Source organism: Ambystoma mexicanum, chromosome 1q (genome assembly GCF_040938575.1).
Source record: "Ambystoma mexicanum isolate Mex_15411 chromosome 1q, UKY_AmexF1_1, whole genome shotgun sequence".
Taxonomy (NCBI): domain Eukaryota; kingdom Metazoa; phylum Chordata; class Amphibia; order Caudata; family Ambystomatidae; genus Ambystoma; species Ambystoma mexicanum.
Window position 1 is genome coordinate 438,874,698 of NC_090922.1, and position 24,175 is coordinate 438,898,872.

The following is a 24,175-nucleotide window of genomic DNA, read 5'->3' on the forward strand; positions in this document are numbered from 1 at the left end:
TGTGTCAGGATACTGACTAAACTAAGTACTAAGGAATTCATTCCGAGTTGGCCGGTGCAGTATTAACATATACTGGCATGTTGCTCCACCGGCCAACTCTGAGTTTGCCGATGAGGTGGCGGAATTACCGCGAGCTCTTAGCTGGAGGTAATTCCGCCACCTCATCCGGTGATCTGATTACTCATATTACTACCGCAGTGAATGCCTCTTTGGCTAGTGGAGTGATTCCGCCTTCACTGAAGCATGCTTTGGTTATCCCCCTGCTAAAGAAGCCCTCTCTGGAACCTGAGGTTTTAGCACATTTTCGTCCTATTTCCCTTCTACCGTTCTTGATGAAGGTTTTGGAAGCACTTGTTTCACCCCTTTTGTCTAACTTCCTGGAGTCTTCCCACTACTTTGATTTGTTTTAGTCCGGGTTCAGACCTGGGAGAGGTACCGAATCTGTATTGAATTCTGCGCTAGATGATTTGGCTTGCCTGGTTAATCGCGGGGGTTTCGGAGCAGTTTTTCTGCTAGGTCTTTCAGCTGCTTTCGACCTGGTTGACCATTCTACCCTGATCTCCAGTCTTTATGCGGCCAGCTTGTCTGGCCAAATTCTAGACTGGTTCACAGCCTTTTTGGCGGATCGATCTCAATCGGTCTCTTTGCCTCCTTTTCATTCGGGCCAGGTCCCCCTTTTTTGCGGGCTCCCTTAGGGATCACCATTGTCTCCGATCCTGTTAAACGTCTATATTAGACCTCTCCCGCTTCTCATTCAGTCTCATGGGTTCTGGTATTATTCTTATGTGGTGATACCCAAAATCTGGTCCGGCTGGACCTCACTCAATCTGAGACAGCTGTCCGCCTTAACAAGTGTCTTGAGAATTTGGGGACATGGATGAGGACAAATTGGCTAAAGCTCAATGGTAGTAAGACTGAGGTCTTAGTTGTGGGTACTACATCCCCCCACCTGTTCTAAACTGCAGACTTTTGGCACTCCTTTCTTGGCCCACTTCCCACGCCAGTACGGTCGGTTAGAAACTTGGGGGTAAAAATCTCTGCATCCCTCTCCATGGATGAGCAGGTTGCAGCTGTATGCATGACCGGCCACTTCAAAATCTGTATTTTCTGAAAGGTTCTCCCTTTTATTTCTGCAGCATGTCCGGCTCCGGTGGTCGAAGCCTTGGTCCTGAGTGTACTGGATTACTGTAACTAGCTTTATCTGGCTCAGCCTGGTTATTTGAACACGCGGTTACAACTTCTCCAGAATGATGGGGCCAGATCCATTCTTCACCCCCCTTTTGGAGCCCACATGTCTCCACTGTTAAGGCAACTGCACTGGCTTCCCGTTGCAGATCAGATTTCTTTTATTTCTGCGCTATGTACCCAACCGTCATCTGCGCTCCCAGTCGGCTCTTATGGGAGCGGCCCCTCAGTTCAGGCTAGCTCGATCAGGAGGGCGTGCCTTTTCGGTGGCAGCTGCTAAAGCTTGACATGACCTTCCCCTTGATCTACGGGGGGATTGCTGATCATCGTGTCTTCCGTCGGCTACTCAAAACTGCATTATTCTAGAATTCTTTTTTTTTCCATCAAACCACCTGTTCAAGCCACTAGCGCCAAGATGCCTTTGGGCGTACGTGTGCTCAATAAGATCTATTAACATAACATAACAGGACCTCAACAGCAAAAAACGCTGGTATTACAGGCGCCGCTAATACCGGGATACTGGACAGTCTCTCTGAAATCCTCCTTCTGCAATTAGCTTTTGCAAAGGTAGTTTGCGAGCCCATCTGCCTTGTCATTACTATTTCCATTGTCTACAGTGTCCCTTTCTACCCTCCTCTTGGCTCTGCTCTGCTTGCTCCATGTCTCAGCTTCAAGTGGCTCCACCACATACTTCTGATCTGCTGCCCAACTAGTCCTCTAATCTGACCTTCTTCCTTTCTTTTCCCCTCATCTCAACTAGCAGGCTCACATGCTCACAGACATGGAAGGTGCTTCAGTTCATAATGTTGTAAACAAGGCTGCTTCGTCACAAAGGTCCAAATTATTAGTTTGTTCAGCAGAAAGGTGTGCTGAATAATGCACATAAGAAAGAACATTGCATGATTTCTCAAATTAAAGACATTTAAAAGTAGGGCTTGATTAATAATACATCTGATAAGTTTAAACAATGTCCACACAGACAGTAGTTATTCACAAGAGCAGTGAACCTAAGGCTGGTCTCCAAAGGTGATATGTTAACATTATTAACACTATCTTAATGTACTCTTGTCTGGGATGGCCTTGTTAACCCACAGGTCAAACATGTACCATATCTTCTCAGCTGAATTTACTTCTAAGTCTTCAACCCTTAGCTATAAAGGTCGCTACCCCAAAAGGCACCTTTTAGAGTGCTGGTGTCCTTTGCCCATATTAGCACTCAATGCACACCAAGTACTGTATACCAGCCAACCACAAACAAATGAGTTCTCCACATATTAGTACATTGGGGGCAGAAATAAAAGGCTGTTGATGGTTTTCAGCAAGGTGTTATCATATTGGCAGTATCCATTGCTGATGTCCGGAAAACACGTTTATGGGCAAGAGATTGAGAAGGAAATGTGTGTATAGGCCTCTTATGGTGATGTCGTATTTGCCCGCCAGATAGCTCTGAATGGCATTTGTGTATTTGATGGAGAAGTATAAAGATTCCCTTGGGTTATCCACTGCCTTTAGAAGCATTGCACTCCCCAGAACAAATTCAAGGCCTTGGCTATGTGGGGACGTACAGTAAGGTCTAGTTCCAATGGAAGCTTTATTATTATTATTATTATTATTATTAGGGTATTTATTGAGCACGGACCTAGCTTTGACAAGCAATAGAGCGCTTTACAATCATAGGAGGAAGAAAAAGGTTAGGGAGCACAGAAACAGGGAAGGGAGGGCAATTATCAGCAATGGGTCTACAAGTAACCATGGGGGAAAACAGTGGGGCCACCCACTCACAAGTATGGTGGGAGCGGATGGTGTATGGGCCTAGGTGTTAGAAAGGAGCCATTGCTTGAAGAGGACAGTCTTGAGCTCCTTCATGAACTGAAGAAGCCAGGGGGTGAGTCAGATGTTGATGGGGAGGAGGTTCCATGGGCTTGGGACATAGACAGAGAAGGCCTGTCTTCTGGTTCTTTCCTCCCTGCAACAGCAGAGTTCAAGTCTGCACATGTCCTACCTTCTGGTAGATCATAGACCTCCAGAGAGTTTCTCAGTGAGGTAGCTTAGGGACTTCAGGGTGACAGCCTTGTAGATGAGGAAGCAGGATTTGAAGATGATACAGGCTTGCACCGGGAGCAAGTGCAGTTGGATGAGGTCAGAATGAAGTGGTCGAATTTACGGAGTCCATTGATGATTCGTACTGCACTATAGTGGACACATCACCGGGGAGCCAGGGTAGTCGCTGGAAGGCCTTCCAAGAGGGCTTAGCCACCATGCAGGTGGGAGAGGACCAAGGCTTAGACAGCAGATATGAAGGGCTTCATTTTCCACAGGAGGGAAAGTTGGTACTAAGCCGGGTGTGTCTTCCTGGCTATTCGCTGTTTGAAGCAGAGATCTATCTTTAGATCCAAATTCGGATGTGATTAAACCAGAGGAGTTTATCATTGTGGACCTGAGTTCATCATTTGCTGAAATCTCCCTCCGTTACAACAGTTTGTACTGTGGCTGCATGTACCCTTAAACAGCAGATACTCACTCACATGCCACATGACCAATGCCCTTGAGTTGCAGATCTCCATGAATCGGGATGGTGGGCACACTGCTAGACAATCTCAGGGGAAATGTGTCGAATTGGTCCTCTGCAGTACTCAAACCTCAAACATTTGAGTAGTCCTCCGATAGATCCCCTCTTTATAGTGCTTCTGCCAGAACCTTAACTCTATGTGCATCTAGGGGGCGGAGGGGGGAGGATGTGCAAACATTTGATTGACTGGAGGCCACATTGCTTACTAAATCAATGTATCGCACCTGCCAGTTGATTAAGTGATGACAAGTTTTTTCCAACTTGTGGGAAGCAAGTGCCACTGGCTGCAAAGCGTACTCCAAGAAAAACATAGTGGTGTCCATGGCAAACATAAAACCCATGTACGCTGATATTTCGCTGGATGATTTTGGAGCCCCGTGGTAATTACCTTTGGTTTTGGCAAGTTTGTCACAAGGCCCTTGAGACAGCAGTAAACTTAGAAAATCTCTTCCATCCAAGATATTCTCAGTGAAGGGCAGGTGTTCTGTGCCCTCTGCACATAGGAGGACAGATATGCCCACGCTACCAAGTTGCAGGATGTGTCCCCTTGTTAGTGAAAGGCAATCTCCTATATCCTGCAGGAAAAGGCTCACAGAGGTTCGAGCAGGCACGCACCGATGCCACAATTATTTTGTTTCAGCAGGAGTGTTTGCCATTGTGTGTGATGACTGACTCAATCCCATTTCACTTGGGCAAGTGCTTTGTTAATTAATGGGATGTCATTGGGGAAGCGTGAAGGAGTGATTTGTAATAAACATTTTTGAACCTCAAACAAGTTTACGAATGCCCTTCATCTTGGCTCTAACCTGGCTTTGCACTAACACATACAATCTGGCCCTATGTCTGAAAAAACAAGAAAATGTTCTGATAACAGTTGACTATGTGAGATTTGTGTTCAAGTTAAGAGGAGGGAGCGTCTGTAATTGCGTTATTACATCATTCTTGTATTTTCAAACTGCGTTCTATATAGTCTTTGTATTGGTGATGCTTTGTTTCTCAGTGTCCTGATGAGCATAGTTCACACTCTACGCAATTGAAAATAAATGACAAGTACATGCACCATGTTCCTCAGCCATTGAAGAAGGGCAAATAGCCCACTTTCTGTGGGGTAGCATTGTGATCTGTGCGTTAGAGCTTCCAGTTGAGGTGTTGGGCTCATTGCTAACATGTTTCCGGTTTTACTCACTAGAATGGAATACTGAACTTTTGTGGTTTCCAAGTCCTGGAGCCTCAGCTTTCCTACGCTGTTTCGCACACCTCCCATCAGGAGCGCACTCAGATCCTGCAAGCATGGAAGACCCGTCTGGAGAACATCTGGGAGGACAAGTGTATCAGCTTTGCGCCAGCAGCGGACTTTGACATGTCGTTTGCTGGGGGATTTGCACTCAAAGAGGAGGCAAAAAAAGCCAGCGCTCACCAGGAGTACGGCCTGTCAGTAGGGCAGCATCTGGGGAAAGCATTTCCTCCTGATAATCAAGTTAGAGCTGGAAGTACCAAGATCTAAAAGAAATCCTGTGCTTTCTATACGCCGACTTTTAGGATTGCATTGACTGGTCGAAATCTATTAAAAAATAAAGATTCATTTAATACATTCCTTTCATTAATTTATATGTACTGCCCATTTCTTCATTTCAAACTCACATTTCTGTACAGAGAGAATTTACACAAACAGATTAATGGAAGGGCGCAGAAGCCTTCACGCTTCCGTGTGGAACATTGCAATGGAAGAAGTCTACAGCCAATTGCTTTTTCTCATGCTTGATATGTCTAGTTTTGATGATACATTTTAACGCTTACCCAGGAAATGTGTAGATCTTTTTGGCACAACAGAGCATTTTGATTGGTGGAACCATTCTCCTTCACACATGTGCATTGGTAGTTAAAGGATCAAGATAGAAAGAACATTGGGATTACTCTTCCAATTCTGTAGTGTAATTTCTAAATATGTCATGGCAGTTCTTACAGTGCCAGATCTCATCTAGAAAAGAGTATCCCTTCCTTAGGAGTAGCCTTCGGACAGAATTTCACATTCCACACTCAGAAATGTACCTTCCTTGGGCATAAGGATAAACTACAACTGTGATGAGAGAGCTAAAAGATAATGCATAAATGGTTTTGCGGTCTGAACCTCATCAAGAGTAGGAACCAACAGTCAAGCAGGTGGATAGAGGAGCCGTTTGTCCTAGGCACTAAAAGCAATGATATTAAAAAGATGGTTATAAGTTGAACAGATCTGTTGATGGCAAATCATTGTGTTTGCATATATATATATGGGATACATTACTCACCGTAATCGTATTTCTGATGCTTGTATCTGCTTAGATTCACATGCTGTGCATAGGCCGACATCTAGTGGAAGCTGCGGAGTATTACAGTTTGTTTTTCGAAACTCGAAAATGGGCGTCGACACAGGCGTGCCAGTAATACTATCCCTAGTGTGACGTCCACTGTACCCAAGATCCCTCACGCGTCTAGGATCCTCAGATTGTATTTTTTTTTTTTTTTCTGACATGAGGAAGCATGAGGAGTAGCGTGAGTACAGATAATCCAAGCAGATAGACAGAAAGGTAAGACTACCAGCAATCATGCGCCTTCTCTCAGAGGGGAGGAAGGGTGGGTCGCATGTGAATCTAAGCAGATACAAGCATCAGAAATACGATTACGGTGAGTAATGTATCCCTTCTGAGGCTTGTGGAATCTGCTTAGATCACATGCTGTGCATAGATTAGCGAGCAGTACCAGAAGAAGGAGGTGGGATGTGAGAAGAGTCATGAGCAAACAGGTGTCTCAGAACCGCTTGTCCCACTTGTGTATCTGTCTTGGAATGAGTGTCAATGCAGTAATGCTGAGTAAAAGTGTGAATAGAGCTCCAAGTAGCTGCTTTGCAAATGGTGTCGAGGGGAACATTTGCAATGAAAGCCAGAGTGGCCCCAATGCCTCTAGTAGAGTGGGCTCTTGGCGTAAAAGGCAGAGTTTTTTCAGAAAGAGAGTAACACAGCTGTATACAGTTGATAATCCACTTCGAGATCGCGCCTTTAGAGACGCGATCTCCCTCTCTGCCTGTAGCTACGGAGACAAACAGTTGATCTGTTTTCCTTAGCGGTCTGGTTTTGTTTACATAGTAGAGGACCGCCCTACGCACATCTAGGGTGTGTAGTTTTACCTCAGCCGAGCTTTGCGGGTTCTGGAAGAAAGCCGGAAGCTCGATGGACTGGTTTACATGGAATTTAGATATAAATTTAGGTGAGAACCTAGGGTGTGTGCGTAAAACCAGTTTGTCTTTGTGGATAGTAAAGAAAGGATCCTGCACTGACAGAGCCTGAATTTCACTGACCCTTCTTATAGAGGTAATGGCTACTAAGAAGGCAGTTTTATAAGTCAGGTGTTTGAGACTACTTTTATGCATGGGTTCGAAAGGGGGGCCCATGAGCTTAGCTAGCACCACATTAAGGTCCCATCCTGGCGGTGGGTTAGAAATAGGAGGGTGAAGTCTCTTTACTCCTTCCATGAAGGCTTTAACTACTGGTACTTTCCACCACGACCCCTTGTTTTGGGATGTGGTGTAAGCCGAGAGGGCAGCCAGGTGTACTTTCAGAGAGTTAAAAACCAATCCTGCATCCAGCAGGTGGAGCATGTATGTCACAATGTTGGAAGGAGTGCAAACAACCGGGTTGATTTGTTTATTCTGGCACCAAATAACAAATCTCTTCCACTTGTAAAAGTAACAGTGCCTTGTGTTTGGTTTCCTGGATTCTTTTAGGATGTCCATACACCTCTGTGGTAAATTGAGATGTCCAAACTCTATGACCTCAGGAGCCATGCTGCCAGGTTCATTGAATTGGGTTGCTGGTGCACTGTCTGACCTTGTTGCTGGGACAGTAGGTTGTACCAGGCTGGGAGTTTGATGGGCTTGCACACCGCCATCCTGCGTAGGTGTGGAAACCATGGTTGTCTCGCCCACATGGGAGCAACTAGGATGAGCGTCATTGATTCCTTGTTCATCTTGTACACTACCTTCCTGATGAGAGGAGTTGGTGGAAAAGCGTACGCAAACATCCCTGACCAGTTCATCCACAGGGCGTTCCCTTGGGAGTCTGGCTGGGGGAACCTGGATGCAAATCCTGGGCATTGTTTGTTTTCGCTTGTGGCGAATAAGTCTATAGTGGGGAAACCCCACTGAGAGAAGAGATCTTCTACGATCTCTCTGTGAAGGACCCATTCGTGTTCTTTTGGGAGGGAGTCTCTGCTTAGAGCATCCGCTAGGGAATTGAGCTCCCCTGGAACATGTTGCGTTGACAGGAAGATGTTCCGTCTGAGTGCCCATATCCAGATTTTCTGGGCAAGCTTGGACAGATTTGGCGAACGAGTCCCTCCTTGCTTGTTCAGATAGAACATGGCTGTCGTGCTGTCCGTCCGGATCTGCACCAAGTTTATTAGATGGGGCTCGAACGCCCGAAGCGCTCTGAATACTGCCAGAAGCTCTAGCAGGTTGATGTGGTTCTTGGCTACTGAGTGAGACCAGAGACCCTGAGCTGTGTGGTGGAGATGGTGAGCTCCCCACCCAGTCAGGCATGCATCTGTAGTCACCACTGCCTGTACTTCGGGATCGTAAAAGGGTTTTCCCCTTGCGAGATTCTCTCTTGTCCACCAGTGTAGGCTCTGTACAAGTGTTGGCGAAACGACCACTAGATCGTCCCACTGACCACTTGCCTGAGACCACTGTTTCGCCAACCATTCCTGCATAGGACGCATGCGCAGTCGCGCGTGGGGGACCAGGTAAATGCATGACGCCATCATGCCCAGTAACCGCATTGCTTTGCGTACCGTTTAATTGTTGACCGGACTGATAATGTGGAATCTGCAGTAATATATTCCGAATTCTCTCTTCCGAAGGGAAGGTCAACCCTTTCTGAGTATCTAGGATTGCTCCTAGGAACTGTTTTGAGGTGCTTGGCACTAGGCTTGACTTCTTCTCGTTGATTGAGAAGCCTAATTCGTGGAGGAGGTCGATAGTCCTTTGAATGTTTGTCCTGCAAATTCCTGGGGTTTCCCCCGTTATGAGCCAGTCGTCCAGATAAGGGTCCACTGGGATTGCCTCCCTGCCTAGGTGTGCAGCTGCCACCGCCAGTACCTTGGTGAATACCCTGGGTGCTGAAGCTATCCCGAAGGGCAGTACCTTGAATTGGTAGTGGCGACTGTCCACCTTGAAGCGCAAGTACTTTCTGTGCGCCGGGAGCATGGAAATATGAAAATAAGCATCTTTCATATCCAAGGTTGCCATGTAATCCCCCTTTTTTAGGAGGGGGATTACCTCTTGTAGCGTGGTCATACGGAATTTTTGGGGCTTGACATACTTGTTGGCAGGCCGTAAGTCCAGTACTGGGCACATTGTCAAATCTTTCTTTGGCACAAGGAAGTAAGTTGAATAGATACCCTTGTTTACCTGGTGTCCTGGGACGAGTTCTATCGCGTCCTTTTCTAGCAGAATGGCAATCTCCTCGAGAAGGATCTTCTGATGTTCTAAGGAGTGTACTCTTTGTCGTGGAGGATGGTTCCGGGGACGCTGCAGTAATTCTATACAATATCCTGTGCACACTGTTGACAGCACCCATCTGTCTGAGGTGATCCCTTCCCAAGCCTGGGTGAAGTTGGAAATGCGTCCCCCTACTGGGGTTGCGTGAGAAGGGACCCTGAATTGAGCGTCACTGCTTTGGTGGAGGCGTGCCACCTCCCTTGTTGGGGCTGCCTCTGCCTCTTCCACGCCCTCTCTTGTTACCCCTGCCGTAACTTTGGGTAGACTGCTGGCTGTTGTTCCACTGTGTACCTTGTACCTGGGCATAGTTGCCTCTTTGTGAATTTTGGCAGCGTGGGCGACGAAAATTACTATTCCCCCTCTGGTTAGGGGGTTTGTTGGTTAGTTGGCCAAGGGATTTCAGTGTCTCGTATTCGTCCTTGGCGTTTTTAAGTGCGTCTTCGACCGCTTTCCCAAACAATAGATCGGGTTCCACCGGCTTGTCTATTAATGAAGCCTGAGTTTCTGTCTTGAACCCCGACTGCCGTAACCACGCATGTCTTTTGATAACAGTACCTTCTGCTATCAATCTTCCTGCGTTGTCCGCGGCGTCGAAAGTTGCTTTTAATATGCAACCAGACACGGCTCTCCCTTCTGCCGAGATCCGAGCCAATTGGCCCTTTAACGGATCAGGAGCAGAGGCTATGAGCGCCGCAACCTCTTCCCATTGATGGCAGTTGTAGCTGGCCAACAGGGTGGTGGAGTTAGCAATCCTTGCTTGGTAGGCGGACGTTGAGGCTACCTTCCTGCCAAACCCGTAAAGTTTCTTGCTCTCCTTGTCGGGAGGAGCTTCTGATGAAGATAAGGGTGTTCCAGCCCTCTTCCGAGTGTTGGTAACAACTAGGGAGTCTGGTTTAAGATGTCCTCTTATATAGAGAGGGTCAGACTGGGCTGCCCGGAAAAGCTTTTCGACCCTGGGGTTGACTGCTCTGGTGAGGTTTGGGTTCACCAGGGACGGATCTATTCTTCGTTGGATGGATTTAAGGATAGGGATGGTCTGAGCGACCGGCCTCCTCTCTCCCACCAACTCTTCTGCGAAGTCCCTTTCCTCCTGTACACCGTGGGTGTCGATGTGAAAATGTTCTGCCGCGCGAGCGAGAACCTCATTAAGGAGGGGCTGGTTATCGACTGGCGAGTCGGTAACTGGGGCTTCGTTCTCTACCGGGGAATCTACTCTGTAAATTTCCTGCTCATCTTCTCCCTCCTCCTGATCCTCATCATCCGCATAGTATTCCGTCCCGGCTTGTTCTTCCATAATTTCAAACTCCTGGTCCCCCTCAGGGAATGGAGTAGAGTAAGGCTGCACCTCGAAGGGTTCAGGTCTTTCGAACCGGGCCTTTTTACTTAGGGGGATAGGATCAGTGGAACCTGAGGGTGTGGCCCCGTGAGGGTCATACGAGAGGAAATGCTCTGGATTCTTGTCGTAGAAATCAGCCAAGGAAGACATCCTTGACATGACCTTGTCTATGTCTTCACTGGACCATTCTTTGGAACAGGGTATGACTTTAGTAGGCAATTTAGGGGACTTATCAAGGGTACCCTTGCTGGATGTTGATCTCTCAGTAGACTTGTATCTATCTGTTTGCTTAGGGGGGAAGGATGGTCGAACAGGAGTGGAAGAATGTGCTTTCCGCTGTTTCCCCCCCTCCCCGTGCGTGGAAAAATGTTTTCCCTGTCCCTTGGAGGCCCCGGAGACTTTCGACGCCTGGCGTCGAGGATCGGGAGAGGTATCTGTGTTTTTCGAGCGTGGGGCCTCGCTGGTGTTAACTACGGGCTCCGTCTCTTGGAGCGCGGCCTGGGGGTGGAAGTCGTCTTCGTCCTCCGACGATCGAACTTCCGTTAGTCTAGGGAGCGAGGCACTCTTAGCAAGAGTGGATGATTGCCTTGCGTCATGAGGCGATCTCGATCGAGAGCGCCCAGAGGACACCGAGTCGGACCGTTCTATCTGTGCCTCTTTCCGAGAAGTCGACGTCGTCGAGGTTCGGTTGGACTTAGTGTGCTTAGTGTGTGTAGGGTGTGTAGCGCTTGCGTCGCCGGGGGTCTTCCCCATAGCCGCCCTGCCGGACGACCTTCCGAGGTCGGGGACCTGCGCTCGGCTGTCTTTCGACGACGTAATGCCCTCGCCGTCCGAAAGTACGGCGTCGCTGCCATCGCTGAAGGCGCCCTCCGCTGCCATGGCCGCCTGCCTGGCGTGGTGGGCCCAACGCTTGGTCGAACGGTCCTTAAGTGTCTTAGGTTTAAACCTACTACACGCTCTGCAGTTCGCTTCGGGGTGGTCCCTCGGCAAGCAGAGATTGCACGTGGCGTGCCTGTCGACCCAAGGGTATTTGCGGTTGCACTTGGGGCAGAATTGGAAAGGGGTACCCTCCATACGCACCTAAAGGCAGCGGGCTGGTAAGTTTATGAAATATATAAGATAAGGTGTACTTATATACCAAGAGTGAAGAGTATGTACCACCCCCCACTCTCCCTACTTGCAGGGCCGAGGCCAGCGGCCTACCAGGGCCGAGGCCAGCGGCCTTCCGAGGCCCAGATCCGTCGTGCGGCAGCCGACGGTCGATGTCTTCTCCAGCCGTCGTCGAGTGTCGAGGGTCGACGTTGGGGTGGGGAAGGATGTCAATAAAGAATTATATTTTTCAATTATTAGCAAAAGTATGGCTAAGGCCAGGGGACTCCGCAAGATGCTTCCGACCAGTATGGCGGAAAAAAACAATCTGAGGATCCTAGACGCGTGAGGGATCTTGGGTACAGTGGACGTCACACTAGGGATAGTATTACTGGCACGCCTGTGTCGACGCCCATTTTCGAGTTTCGAAAAACAAACTGTAATACTCCGCAGCTTCCACTAGATGTCGGCCTATGCACAGCATGTGATCTAAGCAGATTCCACAAGCCTCAGAAATATATATATATATATATATATATATATGAGCCTTTTTAAAGTCACCTTGTCTATGCTTGCACTTTTCTAAGTGACCAAGCGGTGTTCCCAAATGTCGTGTAGCTTCAAAATAGAAATCAGATAATGGCAGGAGTGGACAAACTCACACTGCAATGTCTCACCCCACGCCCGTCTGTTGCTTCACCACACCATGTGGTCAAGGAAACTCCGGAGCGCTGTGCACGGTGACACAAAAAGAAAAAAAGGATGTACACCATGCCGCGCTTCCAATACTAGGCGGGTGCAAACTCCAACGATATTTTTCCCGCTGCGTGAAAATATTCAAAAAACGAATTGCCCGATCCGTGATAGAAACGGGAAGAAGTTGAGGGGATACACTCCCAAGAACAATAGAAAAAGCCAAGGTGACGCTCTACACTGAGGCAAAAACACCAAAGTTCGTCCAGACTAACAATCCTTTATTTTAAAGTCAGCATGGCAAGGAAAAAGGAACAGAAAACGACGCGTTTCGCGGTACACAAACCACTTGGTCACGTAGAAAAGTGCAAACATAAACAAGATGACTTTAAAAAGGCTCATACATCTTTATCCTCTGCACTCCGGATGGAGTGTCTCCATGGAAGTTAAATGCTAATGCGATAGCTCAATGGCAGACATCCTTACACATGCAAAAGACAGCACAGTTGCTACAAGCTAGTGAAAGCATGTAAATTATATTGTGATCACACAACTTAATTGCATTACAGTTTGCATTTTCACAGGCTAGATAAAAAGCTTGTATGAGAAATGTGATTACCAGAAAAAGTTAATACATAATGCAAAACATTTCACAAAATTAGTAACTGCTATGCATTTACCATGCTTTAATAGTCTGTGCATGCCTTTAATATCAACGTGATTGCGTGTCTACAATTGTTACCCTAAAATTATCTGGGCAGTGGAACACTTTAATCTGCTGTCCAGAATTACTGCTAAAGGGAAAGATGGAAAAATGCCATCTAAGCAGTTAAGCACGTAATGCAATGCTGCCCATAAAACTGCTGCAATATGTGAATGGTATGGGCTTTAGTAGCCATGATATTTATCCTCACCGCAATGTTGCTGACCATTCACATATCAAGGTAAAAACTGACTCTTTACTGGCATCGAAGGATAAAGTGCATAGTGCGGTGCTGGAATGCACTGTAAACAAACTACCTTGTGCAAATATTCAAAGCAGCATTTACCTGTATATAATACTCCGAGTTTATAGTAGCCTATAAAGTGCTTAGTGCATCTGAGCTATAAAGTGCTTAGTGCATGTAAACATCTAGCTGGTAGTAAACAATAGACTTGTGCAAAACAACAAAAAGGTGATGCCTGTCTCCCTATTGCACATGAATTCCAGTCCTTACATTTTTTTTTTAACATAGAGCAGCATGTTAAAAAGAGCAGCATCATTACACAGAGTTAATCACTGATATGTGCAAAGAAAGCCAATCAATCAATGTTATGGAATCTAAAAGAGTAGTTGTTAAAAATCAAAGGAGAAAGGCGAAACCTGTTGTAAATGTCCCAGTATGTTTCGAGCCTTTATAATTCCAAAGGAACAAAAATAGAAAATAAAATCAGACACTAAACAATATGCCCAAATTCTAAAAGCTAAGCATGATACTTTCCTCTGATATGACGGGGTATAACAGAGATGTCAGTGTCAAATGATCACTATAAACCAACCTAAATATGAATCAAAAAGGTAAGCCCTATTCATAAAAAGTGCGATCGTAAGCAAACCCACAAACCAGAAGAAACCTATATGACCCAAGGCAATTAGAGACTCGGCCATAGAAAAAGGAAACAAATTGGAAGAAGAGAAAGTAAGTGGAAGAGAAAGTGTAAGTGAAAAAATACAAGCTGTAAATGTAACTAATGACATGACCTCAAAACCTCTGAACAAACGCTTCAGCCAGAGTTAATATGTTCAGCTAAACATCAAACTAAATACTAAATCTAGCAGGCTGGAAAAACACCTGAAAAAACACCTGAAAAAAGCAAGAAGGGGGGAAAAGAAATAAATTCATAATATCACAGGAGAAAAGGCATAGACAAAATTGCATCTCATGGAAGGAAGAACATCTATATTATTAAAAAATGATCTTATCACTAAAAAAGTTCATCGTAATTAAGTTACTAAAAAGGTATAGAGTTCTTCATCTAAGTTGGGACCTCTTGGTTTTTTCGTTTCTAGATCTAGGATGCATTTCGTTTCCAATTGTCTCAATGCCAATTCTCTGTTTCCACCCCTTAGGTGTTTGGCTATGGTGTAAATTCCGAAAAATGTAAAGCCATCCAGTTTTCCATTGTGTACTTCTTTAAAATGCACAGCCATAGGGTAGGTTGCATCCACATTCTTAATGGCCCGAATGTTCTGGAGCATACGCAGCTTGAGTCTTCCTATGGTACTGCCAACATACCACTTGTCACAGGGACACGTGAGCACGTAAACCACGCGCTCAGTGTCACAGGTGATTCGTGATGCGATGGAAATACTCTTGGCCAAAATAGGATGTTCATAGCTGGAGACATCTCTGGCATACTGACAGGCTTTGCATTTCCTGCACTTGTGGAAGCCTGCAGTCGGTGTGTGGAGCCAAGTTGAGCCTGTAGATGGAGTAGATGGACTCATGAAGCTGGAGACAAGATTATCCTTGAGGGAGACAGAGCGTCGAAATGTAATGTTCATCTTGTCTCCCAAAATCGTCCCCAAATGCTCATCCAGCTGTAGAACATGCCGATGTTTCTGCATGATCTGTCGTATATGCTGGGAATTAGTGCCATAAGTGAGAATGAGTCGAGTCTCACTATTGCACTCATTTGATGGTAAAAACACTTTAGTTGTTAAAAGTGAGGAGCGATCCTGATCCCTAGCTTTATGGTAGGCTCGTTCAAGTATTCTTTTTGGGTATCCATGCTGTTTAAATTTAAGGGCCATATTTGCACATTCTGCATCAAATGTCACCAGCTTAGAACAGTTCCTTCTAATACGAATAAATTCGCCATACGTTATGGACCATTTTAGGGTGGTGGGATGATTACTTTTGGCGTGTAACGGTATATTTGAGCTTGTCGGTTTTCTATAAACTTCTGTGACAAGTTCTTCCTGAGCCACCTTAACAAGAATATCCAGGTACACGATAGCAGTCTTGTTGTGGCTCTCTGTAAACTGGAGATTTAATTCATTGGTATTCAGTTTCTTAACAAATCCTAACCACTCTGAGCTTGTGCCCTCCCAGATAATGAATAAATCGCCTATATACCGCAACCAGAGTATTATTTTGGCTGTATAGAAATTGTTCTCTGTACCCCAAACAACAAACTTTTCCCACCATCCCATGAACAAGTTGGCGTAAGCAGGATCAAATATGGTCCCCATGGCTGTGCCCTGAAGCTGCACATAAAATTCTCTGTTGAATAAGAAGCAATTGTTTGTCAGACAAAGATGAATCATGTCCAATATCATTCGACTGTGTGATAAAAAGTTCATATACCTTGTGTGAAGAAAATATTCACACACCCGCAGGACATCATTATGCCTTATGGAGGTATACAGGGATACCACATCTAGGGTGGTGAGCAAGTATGTGGGTTCCCAAGTAATGCCGTCAATTTTATTCAGAAAGTATTTGGTGTCTCTCAAATAAGATGGGAGTGTGGTCACAAAGGACACCAAAGTATCATCTACAAATTTAGAGGTGTTCTCATACAATGCCCCACAGAGTGTCACAATGGGACGTCCTGGGGGTTTCCTCACGCTCTTGTGCACTTTGGCCAAAAAGTAGATGATAGGCACAACAGGGAATCTCGGGTGTAGATACTTGCACATGTCATCCTCTAGTAGCCCCTTGTCTTTGTATGTGTTGAGCAAGTCAAAAAGTTTCATAGTCATACCTGCTGTAGGATCTTCTTCCAATTTGGCATAGCAGGAATGATCATTAAGTTGTTTTACGGCCTCATTGATGTAATCCACACGATTCATCACAACAATATTTGTACCCTTGTCTGAGGGTTTGATGATACAGTCAGATAAAGTACTGAGATCTTTCAGAACACTTTGTTCATGACGGGTAAGGTTTATCACTAAATCCTGGAATGCTTCAATGTGTCCTCCCGGATTAAACATTGGATTAAATCTGGATTTGCACCTGAGTTGACTGGTCCCTGGCCAATCTGTGTATATATTCATGGAATTCCAGTCTATATCACTGTTGTCATCAGATGCTGCACAATCTGATCCCAGGCTTATGAGATTACCAAATGTTGCCATATCCTCAATGGTAACTGGGGTGTACCCCTCTGGCGTTTCTTGAGCAGGTTGCATGGACGGATTCATGGCAAAAAACTTTTTAAACCAGACCTTTCTCATGTATTTATCAAAGTGTATGCACGTTTCAGCATAGTTGTAATGGCTTGTAGGGCAGAAATTAAGGCCAAGTTGTAATACTTTTTGATGGTCTGTGGAAAGAGGATAAGGGGATTGGTTAATTATGGACATGTCTTGTTGTTCCATATTGGTCTCTACAAATTCTTGGTTCCAAAGCGGGTCTTCCGTGCTGTCTGATCCTTGTCTCCGGATTCCGAGCCTGTTGCCCCTCCTTGTTTTCTTCCTCCTCTTTGTGCCGTTGATTTTCCATGGCCTCTGCCTCTTGGTTTTTTGTTGCTGCTCCGCACGTCCATACCCAGCAACTGCATTTCTTCTAAAGAAATTCAGTTTACGTGTGGGTTGCTCACTTTCACTTTCTGTAGTGTCTACTTCAGAGGATGAGCAGGCAGCAGGAAGTTCCGTCACTGCTGGTTGTGGACCAGTGGGTAATTTAAGCCTCAGGGTATCAAAACGTTTGGCGAAGGTAAATACTCTTCCTTTTTCATAGTCATCGTTGTCGCGTATGAATTTACGTTGTTTGTGCAACTTGATGTAGTCCTCAAATATTTTGTAACCTTTTCCATACTGATTCTTATGGCTTTACCCTCCCCACTGGGATCAATAGATTTTAGCTGGTCCTCCACTTCCTGTATTTTTGACAGGATCTTCTTTCTGCCAATTCCTGCATACCTGATGAGAATCTTCAGGAAAGTAACAGAACAGACACCTCTCCCCACTCATGCAGCATTTCGGGGTCTTGCTCGTCAAAACTTGGTGTGGTGAGGATGCGCAGACCTCTAGGGACTCGCCCTACATCTATATAGTTTTGCAATGAAGACTCCTCCCACCACTTCAAAATTTCCCGTCGCTGCAATTTTTCCAGTTCTCTTAACAGTTTCACTTCTGTGTTAGGCAGTGCCTCTGCCTGTGGTCCTTTCGGTTTCCCCACACTGGTGGTTGCTTGCTTCTTGCAAAACAGGGAAGCTGCTTGTTCCCTTCTGGCAGTTTCCTTGTCCATCTGTGACATCATATTGATTTCTTATAAGGGTAGTCTGGCTACGGTATATGCCTCTCCTGGAAAACAGTTTCCGTTCTTGTCGCTGTAGACCTTGGATCTCACAGGTACATGCAGCTGCCTGAGGCGGAGTTCCCAAATGTCGTGTAGCTTCAAAATAGAAATCAGATAATGGCAGGAGTGGACAAACTCACACTGCAATGTCTCACCCCACGCCCGTCTGTTGCTTCACCACACCATGTGGTCAAGGAAACTCCAGGGCGCTGTGCACGGTGACACAAAAAGAAAAAAAGGATGTACACCATGCCGCGCTTCCAATACAAGGCGGGTGCAAACTCCAACGATATTTTTCCCGCGGCGTGAAAATATTCAAAAAACGAATTGCCCGATCCGTGATAGAAACGGGAAGAAGTTGACGGGATGCACTCCCAAGAACAATAGAGAAAGCCAAGGTGACTCTCTACACTGAGGCAAAAACACCAAAGTTCGTCCAGACTAACAATCCTTTATTTTAAAGACAGCATGGCAAGGAAAAACGAACAGAAAATGATGCGTTTCGCGGTACACAAACCGCTTGGTCACGTAGAAAAGTGCAAACATAGACAAGGTGACTTTAAAAAGGCTCATACATCTCTATCCCCTGTACTCCGGATGGCGTGTCTCCATGGAAGTTAAATGCTAATGCGATTCCTCAATGGCAGGCATCTTTATATATATATATATATATGATATATTACACACCGTAATCGTATTTCTGATGCTTGTATCTGCTTAGATTCACATGCTATGCATAGGCCGAGAAAAGGGAATTGATTGGGCGTGTCAGTAATACTATCCCTACTGTGACGTCCACTGTACACATGATCCTTCTTGCATCTAGGTCCCTCAGATTGATATGTTTCTGACACGATGTAGCATGAAGTGTAGCATGAGTACAGATGTAATAAAGCAGATAAGAAGCAATATAGCCAGAAATACACCTATGCACCTTCTACTCCAAGAGGGGAGGAAGGCTGGGCGAATGTGAATCTAAGCAGATACAAGCATCAGAAATGCGATTACGGTGAGTAATGTATCCCTTCTGAGGCTTGTGGATTTGCTTAGATCACATGCTATTCATAGACTAACGAGCAGTATCTGGAGGAGATGGGCTGTGAGAAGGTATAGTTTGTCCCACCTGTGAATCCGCTTTAGAATGTGTGTTAATGCAGTAATGCTGAGTAAAGGTATGTATGGAACTCCAAGTAGCTGCTTTGCAAGTGGCGTCTAGAGGGACATTTGCAATATATGCCAAAGTAGCTCCTGTACCTCTGGTAGAGTGAGCTCTTGGTGTGAAAGGCACGGTTTTCTTTGATAGGAAATAGCAGAGCTCTATGCACTTAACTATCCATTTTGAGATGGCGTTCTTTGAAATGTGATCACCCTCTCTGCCAGGTGCTATGGAGACAAATAGTTGATCTGTTTTCGTTAGCAGTTTTGACTTGTGTACATGGTACAAAACTGCCTTCCTTACATCCAGTGTATGGAGGCTTCTCTCAGCTGACTTTGATGGATTTTGTAAAAAAGTGGGTAGTTCAATGGACTGGTTACATGGAACTTGGATATGAATTTAGGTAAAAGCCTAGGGTGTGCTCTAAGTACCACTTTGTCTTTGTGGATGACAAAGAACAGGTCTTGCACTGACAGTGCTTGTAGCTTACCGAGCCATTTTATAGAGGCCATGGCTACTAAGAAAGCTGTCTTGTAAGTTAGGTGTTTGAGGCTGTATTAGTGCATAGGCTCAAAAGAGGGACCCATGAGCTTGTAGATAACCACATTAAGATCCCAACCTGGAGGATGGTTGGTAATTGGAGGGTAAAGTCTCTTTACTCCCTCCATGAAAGCCTTAATAACTGGAACCTTCCACCAGGACACCTTGTTCTGTGGAGTGCTGTACGTGGAAGGAACTGCTAGGTGAACCTTGATGGAGTTAAATACTAGACCAGAGTCTACTAAGTAGAGCATGTAGTGAAGAATATTTGATGGGGTAAATTCAATTGGATTTAGATCTTTTGATCAGCACCATATCATAAATCATTTCCATTTGTTGAAATAACCGTGCCTGGTGTTGGGTTTGCCTGCATCCTTGAGCCAGGGTCGGATTGGCCTCTCGGCCTTTCGGCCCGTGGCCAGGCCGAAATCGACCCTGGGGAGTGGGGGCCGGTTTCTGGCCATGCCTGGGTCAGTTTGGTAAAAAAAACAAATTGAAAATAAAATATTTTTCTTTTTTTTCAAAAAGCCTTCTTAGGTCGATAAATGCGTACCAACACAGGTTGGGTGATATTGTATGCATATTTGTTCTATAAAAAAGAGCGCAAGTGTAAGTGCTATGCAATAACATATTATCATTTGGCCTTGGACGTCTGCTTGGATTCACAGTAGTTTAGTGTACTTAGGAACAATGCTATTTGATGACACTTCCTGTTTTGTCAAGGGGTGAAAGGTCGTGTTTCATCGCTTCCCGGGATGTCACTTTGGGGTGGGGTCAAATGACATCTCTTCCATTGAAGAATTAAAATGATGTACCACTAATCTGCCAGCTATTCCCAAGCTCGCAGAATCTGGGAGAGCCTAGAAGACCAGACAGCCACCTCTAGTAGCAATGCCTCAGAGTCAGAGGATGAGTGGACCAGGGTGACCCGAACTAAGAAAGCCAACAAGGTCAAGAGGGCCTTGCTCAAGGATCCCCTGAAACAAATAAAAGCCATTAGGAGCGTTATCACGCCCCATCACAAGAATGCAAAATATTCGATTTGGGAGCACCTTGAGCTATTTGAAAAAATGATGGAAACTTTCCATTTGAAGGACAGCCAAAGCTGTGTTCAATATGTAAAGTGGACATTTGCTCCCGAGTATTACAGGTTCTTTGCAGGGCTGGAGGATCATAATCATTCCAGATGGTCTACCTATAGGGCGGCCATCCTGAAACATTTTTCTATTCACAGGAATCCTCAGGAGGCTCGCAAGGCAGCCTATTACTTACAATGTGGGGAAGACCAGGCCCCACAAGAATTTGTTCAAGAGTTAAAACGTGCCTTTGCGCAGACCACTAGAAGGGTGCGCACTGACAGCAAAGAATTTGTAAACACTTTCTTTCATGCTCTCCCTAAGTATATTATGACCCAGCTAGTGAGGAACTTTCACGAGAAAAGATCACTAGACTGGGTCATTGAACAAGCAATGCGCATCTATGAGGTGCAGAAGCTGTTGGAAAACAAAAATAGTCACAAAAGCCCCAAAACAACCAACACCCCTGCTGCTGCTAAAGTGGCGGAGGTGAACGTTGCCCCCATTTTAGATTTAGAGATGGGGGGCCTAAAAACCTTCCCGCACAGAATCCAAACAATCCCAAACCCAGAAGGCCCTCGGGCCAATCACAAACAGGGAGCCAGGGGGGCAACCCCACAAATGGGAACCCTAACTCCCCTGACTACATCAGCCCACGCTATAAGGGTAATAGACCCATCCTGGGTTATGTGTGGACTCCTCCAACCCAATAGGCGGGGTCCAACCACACAGCAGGAAACCCAGGGAACCTCCCTCCTCACATTCCCCAGGAGGGCAATAATCCCCCAAATACCGGACACAATTTCTTTCCTAGGTACCCGCAAAATCTCAACCCCCAAAACAACCCATCCCTCTTTTCCCACTTTCCTAAGCCCAGACAGCCCAATCGGGGAGAGGGGAGGCCAAGGGTGGAGGGGTACCCAAACTTCCCTAACCCTGGGTATTTTGTGAGAAGGGATAACTACCCTTCCTGGGATCAACCCAGGGGAGACGTGAGGACCCCGTACCAGCCAGAGTGGGTGTCACAACTAGAGCGCGAGGTCCAGAACATGGCACAGGGTCTGGGTCGCATGCTGAGGGCTCAACAGCACCCTCAGATGAGCATGACAGCTCAGAATGCCTCAAATTCAGGATCTGGTGCTCCAGAGCAATGACGGGGGAAGAACCCCGACAACCCACCGGTTTCCAGGGGGGAGGCACAAGGGGAAGGGGGTGTAAAGCCTTGGAGGAAGCTTCAAAGCTTGGTCCTGATTAGCGGGTAATCCCATGGACTTTGATGACCCAGAGAAAGCATTTAGGTCAGCTCAATTGCTGCCTTATGCAGTTGAAATTCAGATTGGAGAGGAAGTCACCATCCCAGAATGGACCCGACAATTCCCACTGGAAGTGAAAGTTGAAAGAGGACAGATACTGAAAAACCCTGACGCCTATGTCCATCTGAATGCTCATTTCCAACAGCAGGCGTTGGGGTTAAACCCAACACCACTAGTCAAAATAGAACATGACACCATTCCAATAGAGGTGGATAACAGTGACTTAAAGAGTATCACTCTGGCCGCAGGCAACATTATTGAAATGGCGGTTGATGACCGACATTTTTCCATAGATTTAGGTAATGAACTGTTAGGACCAATCCCCAAGGACTGTTTTGACAGTAATAGCGACGATGATGCAACACCAGACAGGATCTTCACCCAGCATGGGGGGAATGTCCTGGTGTAAACTTCCTGCCCTTATGGCAAGGTAGATGTGACCTGTGACTTCAGGAGGGATGAGGTGATCTTCCAAGTCCACGAGGACTGCCTTCCCCACCTGAAGCCACGAGTCCTAATCAGCACTTTGACCAGGGACTTCTCCACCCAGCTGGAGGAGGCCGCTGAGATAGCAAAACCAGAAGTCTTTCCAGGTTTCAGGCAGATGGTTGAAGAGAGAGTCAACCTAGCTGATGCCTGTGAGACTCTGGAGCAAAGGAAAAAATTGAAACAAGTTTTCTTAGATTTTCAAGATCTCTTTGCCGTGGACTCATATGACTGTGGTCGCACCGACATCCACACAACAATTCCCACGGACCCTGGCATGACTCCCGTGTTTGTGAAGCAATATCGCTTGCCTCTCGCCTCAATGGAGTCCCTTACTGAAATAATTAAGAACCTTGAATCCCGTAGGATAATCCGTCCAGTCCACAGCACTTTCAATAATCCGGTGCTGGGGATTTTGAAACCAAACGGCCAGTGGAGACTCTGTGCTGACCTTAGGGAGCTTACCAAATGGGTCCATACTTCCCGATGGCCTCTTCACTGCCATTGACCTGACCAATGGGTACTGGACTGTACCTGTCAGTAGGGAGGACCAATACAAGCTGGCCTTTACCTTCGGGGGGGGCAGCAATACACTTGGACCCATTACTCGCTTCGGATACATCAACTCCGGCAATGAATTTAACATTTTTCTACATAAGGCCATGCCCGACCTGGGTGAAAGTGGTTACCTGGCCTAGGTAGATGATGTTTTAGTCAAAAGCTCAACTGTGGAGGAACACATAGCAGATGTCCATTATGTTCTGACACAGGTGAGAGCAGCCAGAGCAAAACTCTCCTTTCAAAAGGCACAGTGGTGCAGAACCCGTGTCTATTTCTTGGGGCATGAGATTACTCCTCAGGGTCTCTGTCCCCAGGAAAAGAAAGTGGAGGGCATCCAGAAATTAAAAGACCCCACAACAATGCGGGAACTAAGGAGCCTCCTTGGACTAACTAATTACAGCAGAAAGTTCATTGAGGATTACGCAGAGATCACAAGACCCCTGATCCATCTTTTGAAGGGGGGGGGTCAAGTGAGAGTGGGGTCCAGAACAAGCCGAGGCAGTAAGACAACTCAAAAGAAGCCTCTCACAAGCGCCTTGCCTAGCTTACCCTATCAAAAACAAGGAGTTCTTCTTGGAGACAGGGTTCTCAAATACATGCTTGACTGCAGTATTATATCAAAAGCATGACAAGGTCAATAAAGTAATCTCCAATGTGAGTAAAACTTTATCCTCTGTGGAGGAAAAATTCAACTATTGTGAGAAGGCACTCCTGGCAATGGTGTGGGCATTGAAAAATTAACACCTGTTTATCCAGGGGGGAACACATCATAGTGGAGACTCCACACCAGCCTCTGCAATATCTCCAAAGGGACAGAATCCGGGCTGGAAATGTGAGTAATTCACGAATTACTTCCTGGATTCTGTCAATGCAAGGCTTTCCTGTGGAGGTCAGCTATGGCCAAAACAAAAAGAGTCCCCTCGCGCAAGGTCTGGCTGACTTGCATGATTGTGCCAGCGAAAACTGTCTTGAAGACGAAAGTCTTAAAATCAAGGACAACATGGAGGCATACCTTAATTCCCCACACAAAGTCTATGAAAAAGACCAGTGTGAGGGAATGCCCACTGTCTATGTGGATGGGTGCTTCTACCATGTTGACAACAACGGGGAAAAAGAACTTGTGGCCGGCGTAGGGAATCCATGGGTGAATGATGCCCCAGAACCCTCCTTTGGGTACAAAATCGGTCCCCGAAGTAGTCAAGTGGCAGAGTTGATGGCTGTGCATCAAGCCATCCTCACTGCTGTCCAACACCAACTCCATGAACTGGTCATAATCACAGATTCAGATTATATACGGAACAGGTTTGTGGAGCACCTGGTTAACTGGAAAACCAGAGGCATGCTATG

General features: G+C 46.1%; 1 protein-coding gene across 1 annotated transcript in view; it reads left to right on the plus strand.

The window, feature by feature from the left end:
* The window catches only part of LOC138528480 (NAD(P)H dehydrogenase [quinone] 1-like), a 126,745-nt gene extending 121,387 nt beyond the window's left edge, over positions 1-5,358 (plus strand). Inside the window, exon 6 of the mRNA XM_069640143.1 lies at positions 4,944-5,358. Within this exon, the coding sequence (XP_069496244.1) occupies positions 4,944-5,258 (315 nt within the window). The 3' untranslated portion in view covers positions 5,259-5,358. The remainder of the gene's footprint in view (positions 1-4,943) is intronic.
* Positions 5,359-24,175: the final 18,817 nt, after the last annotated feature.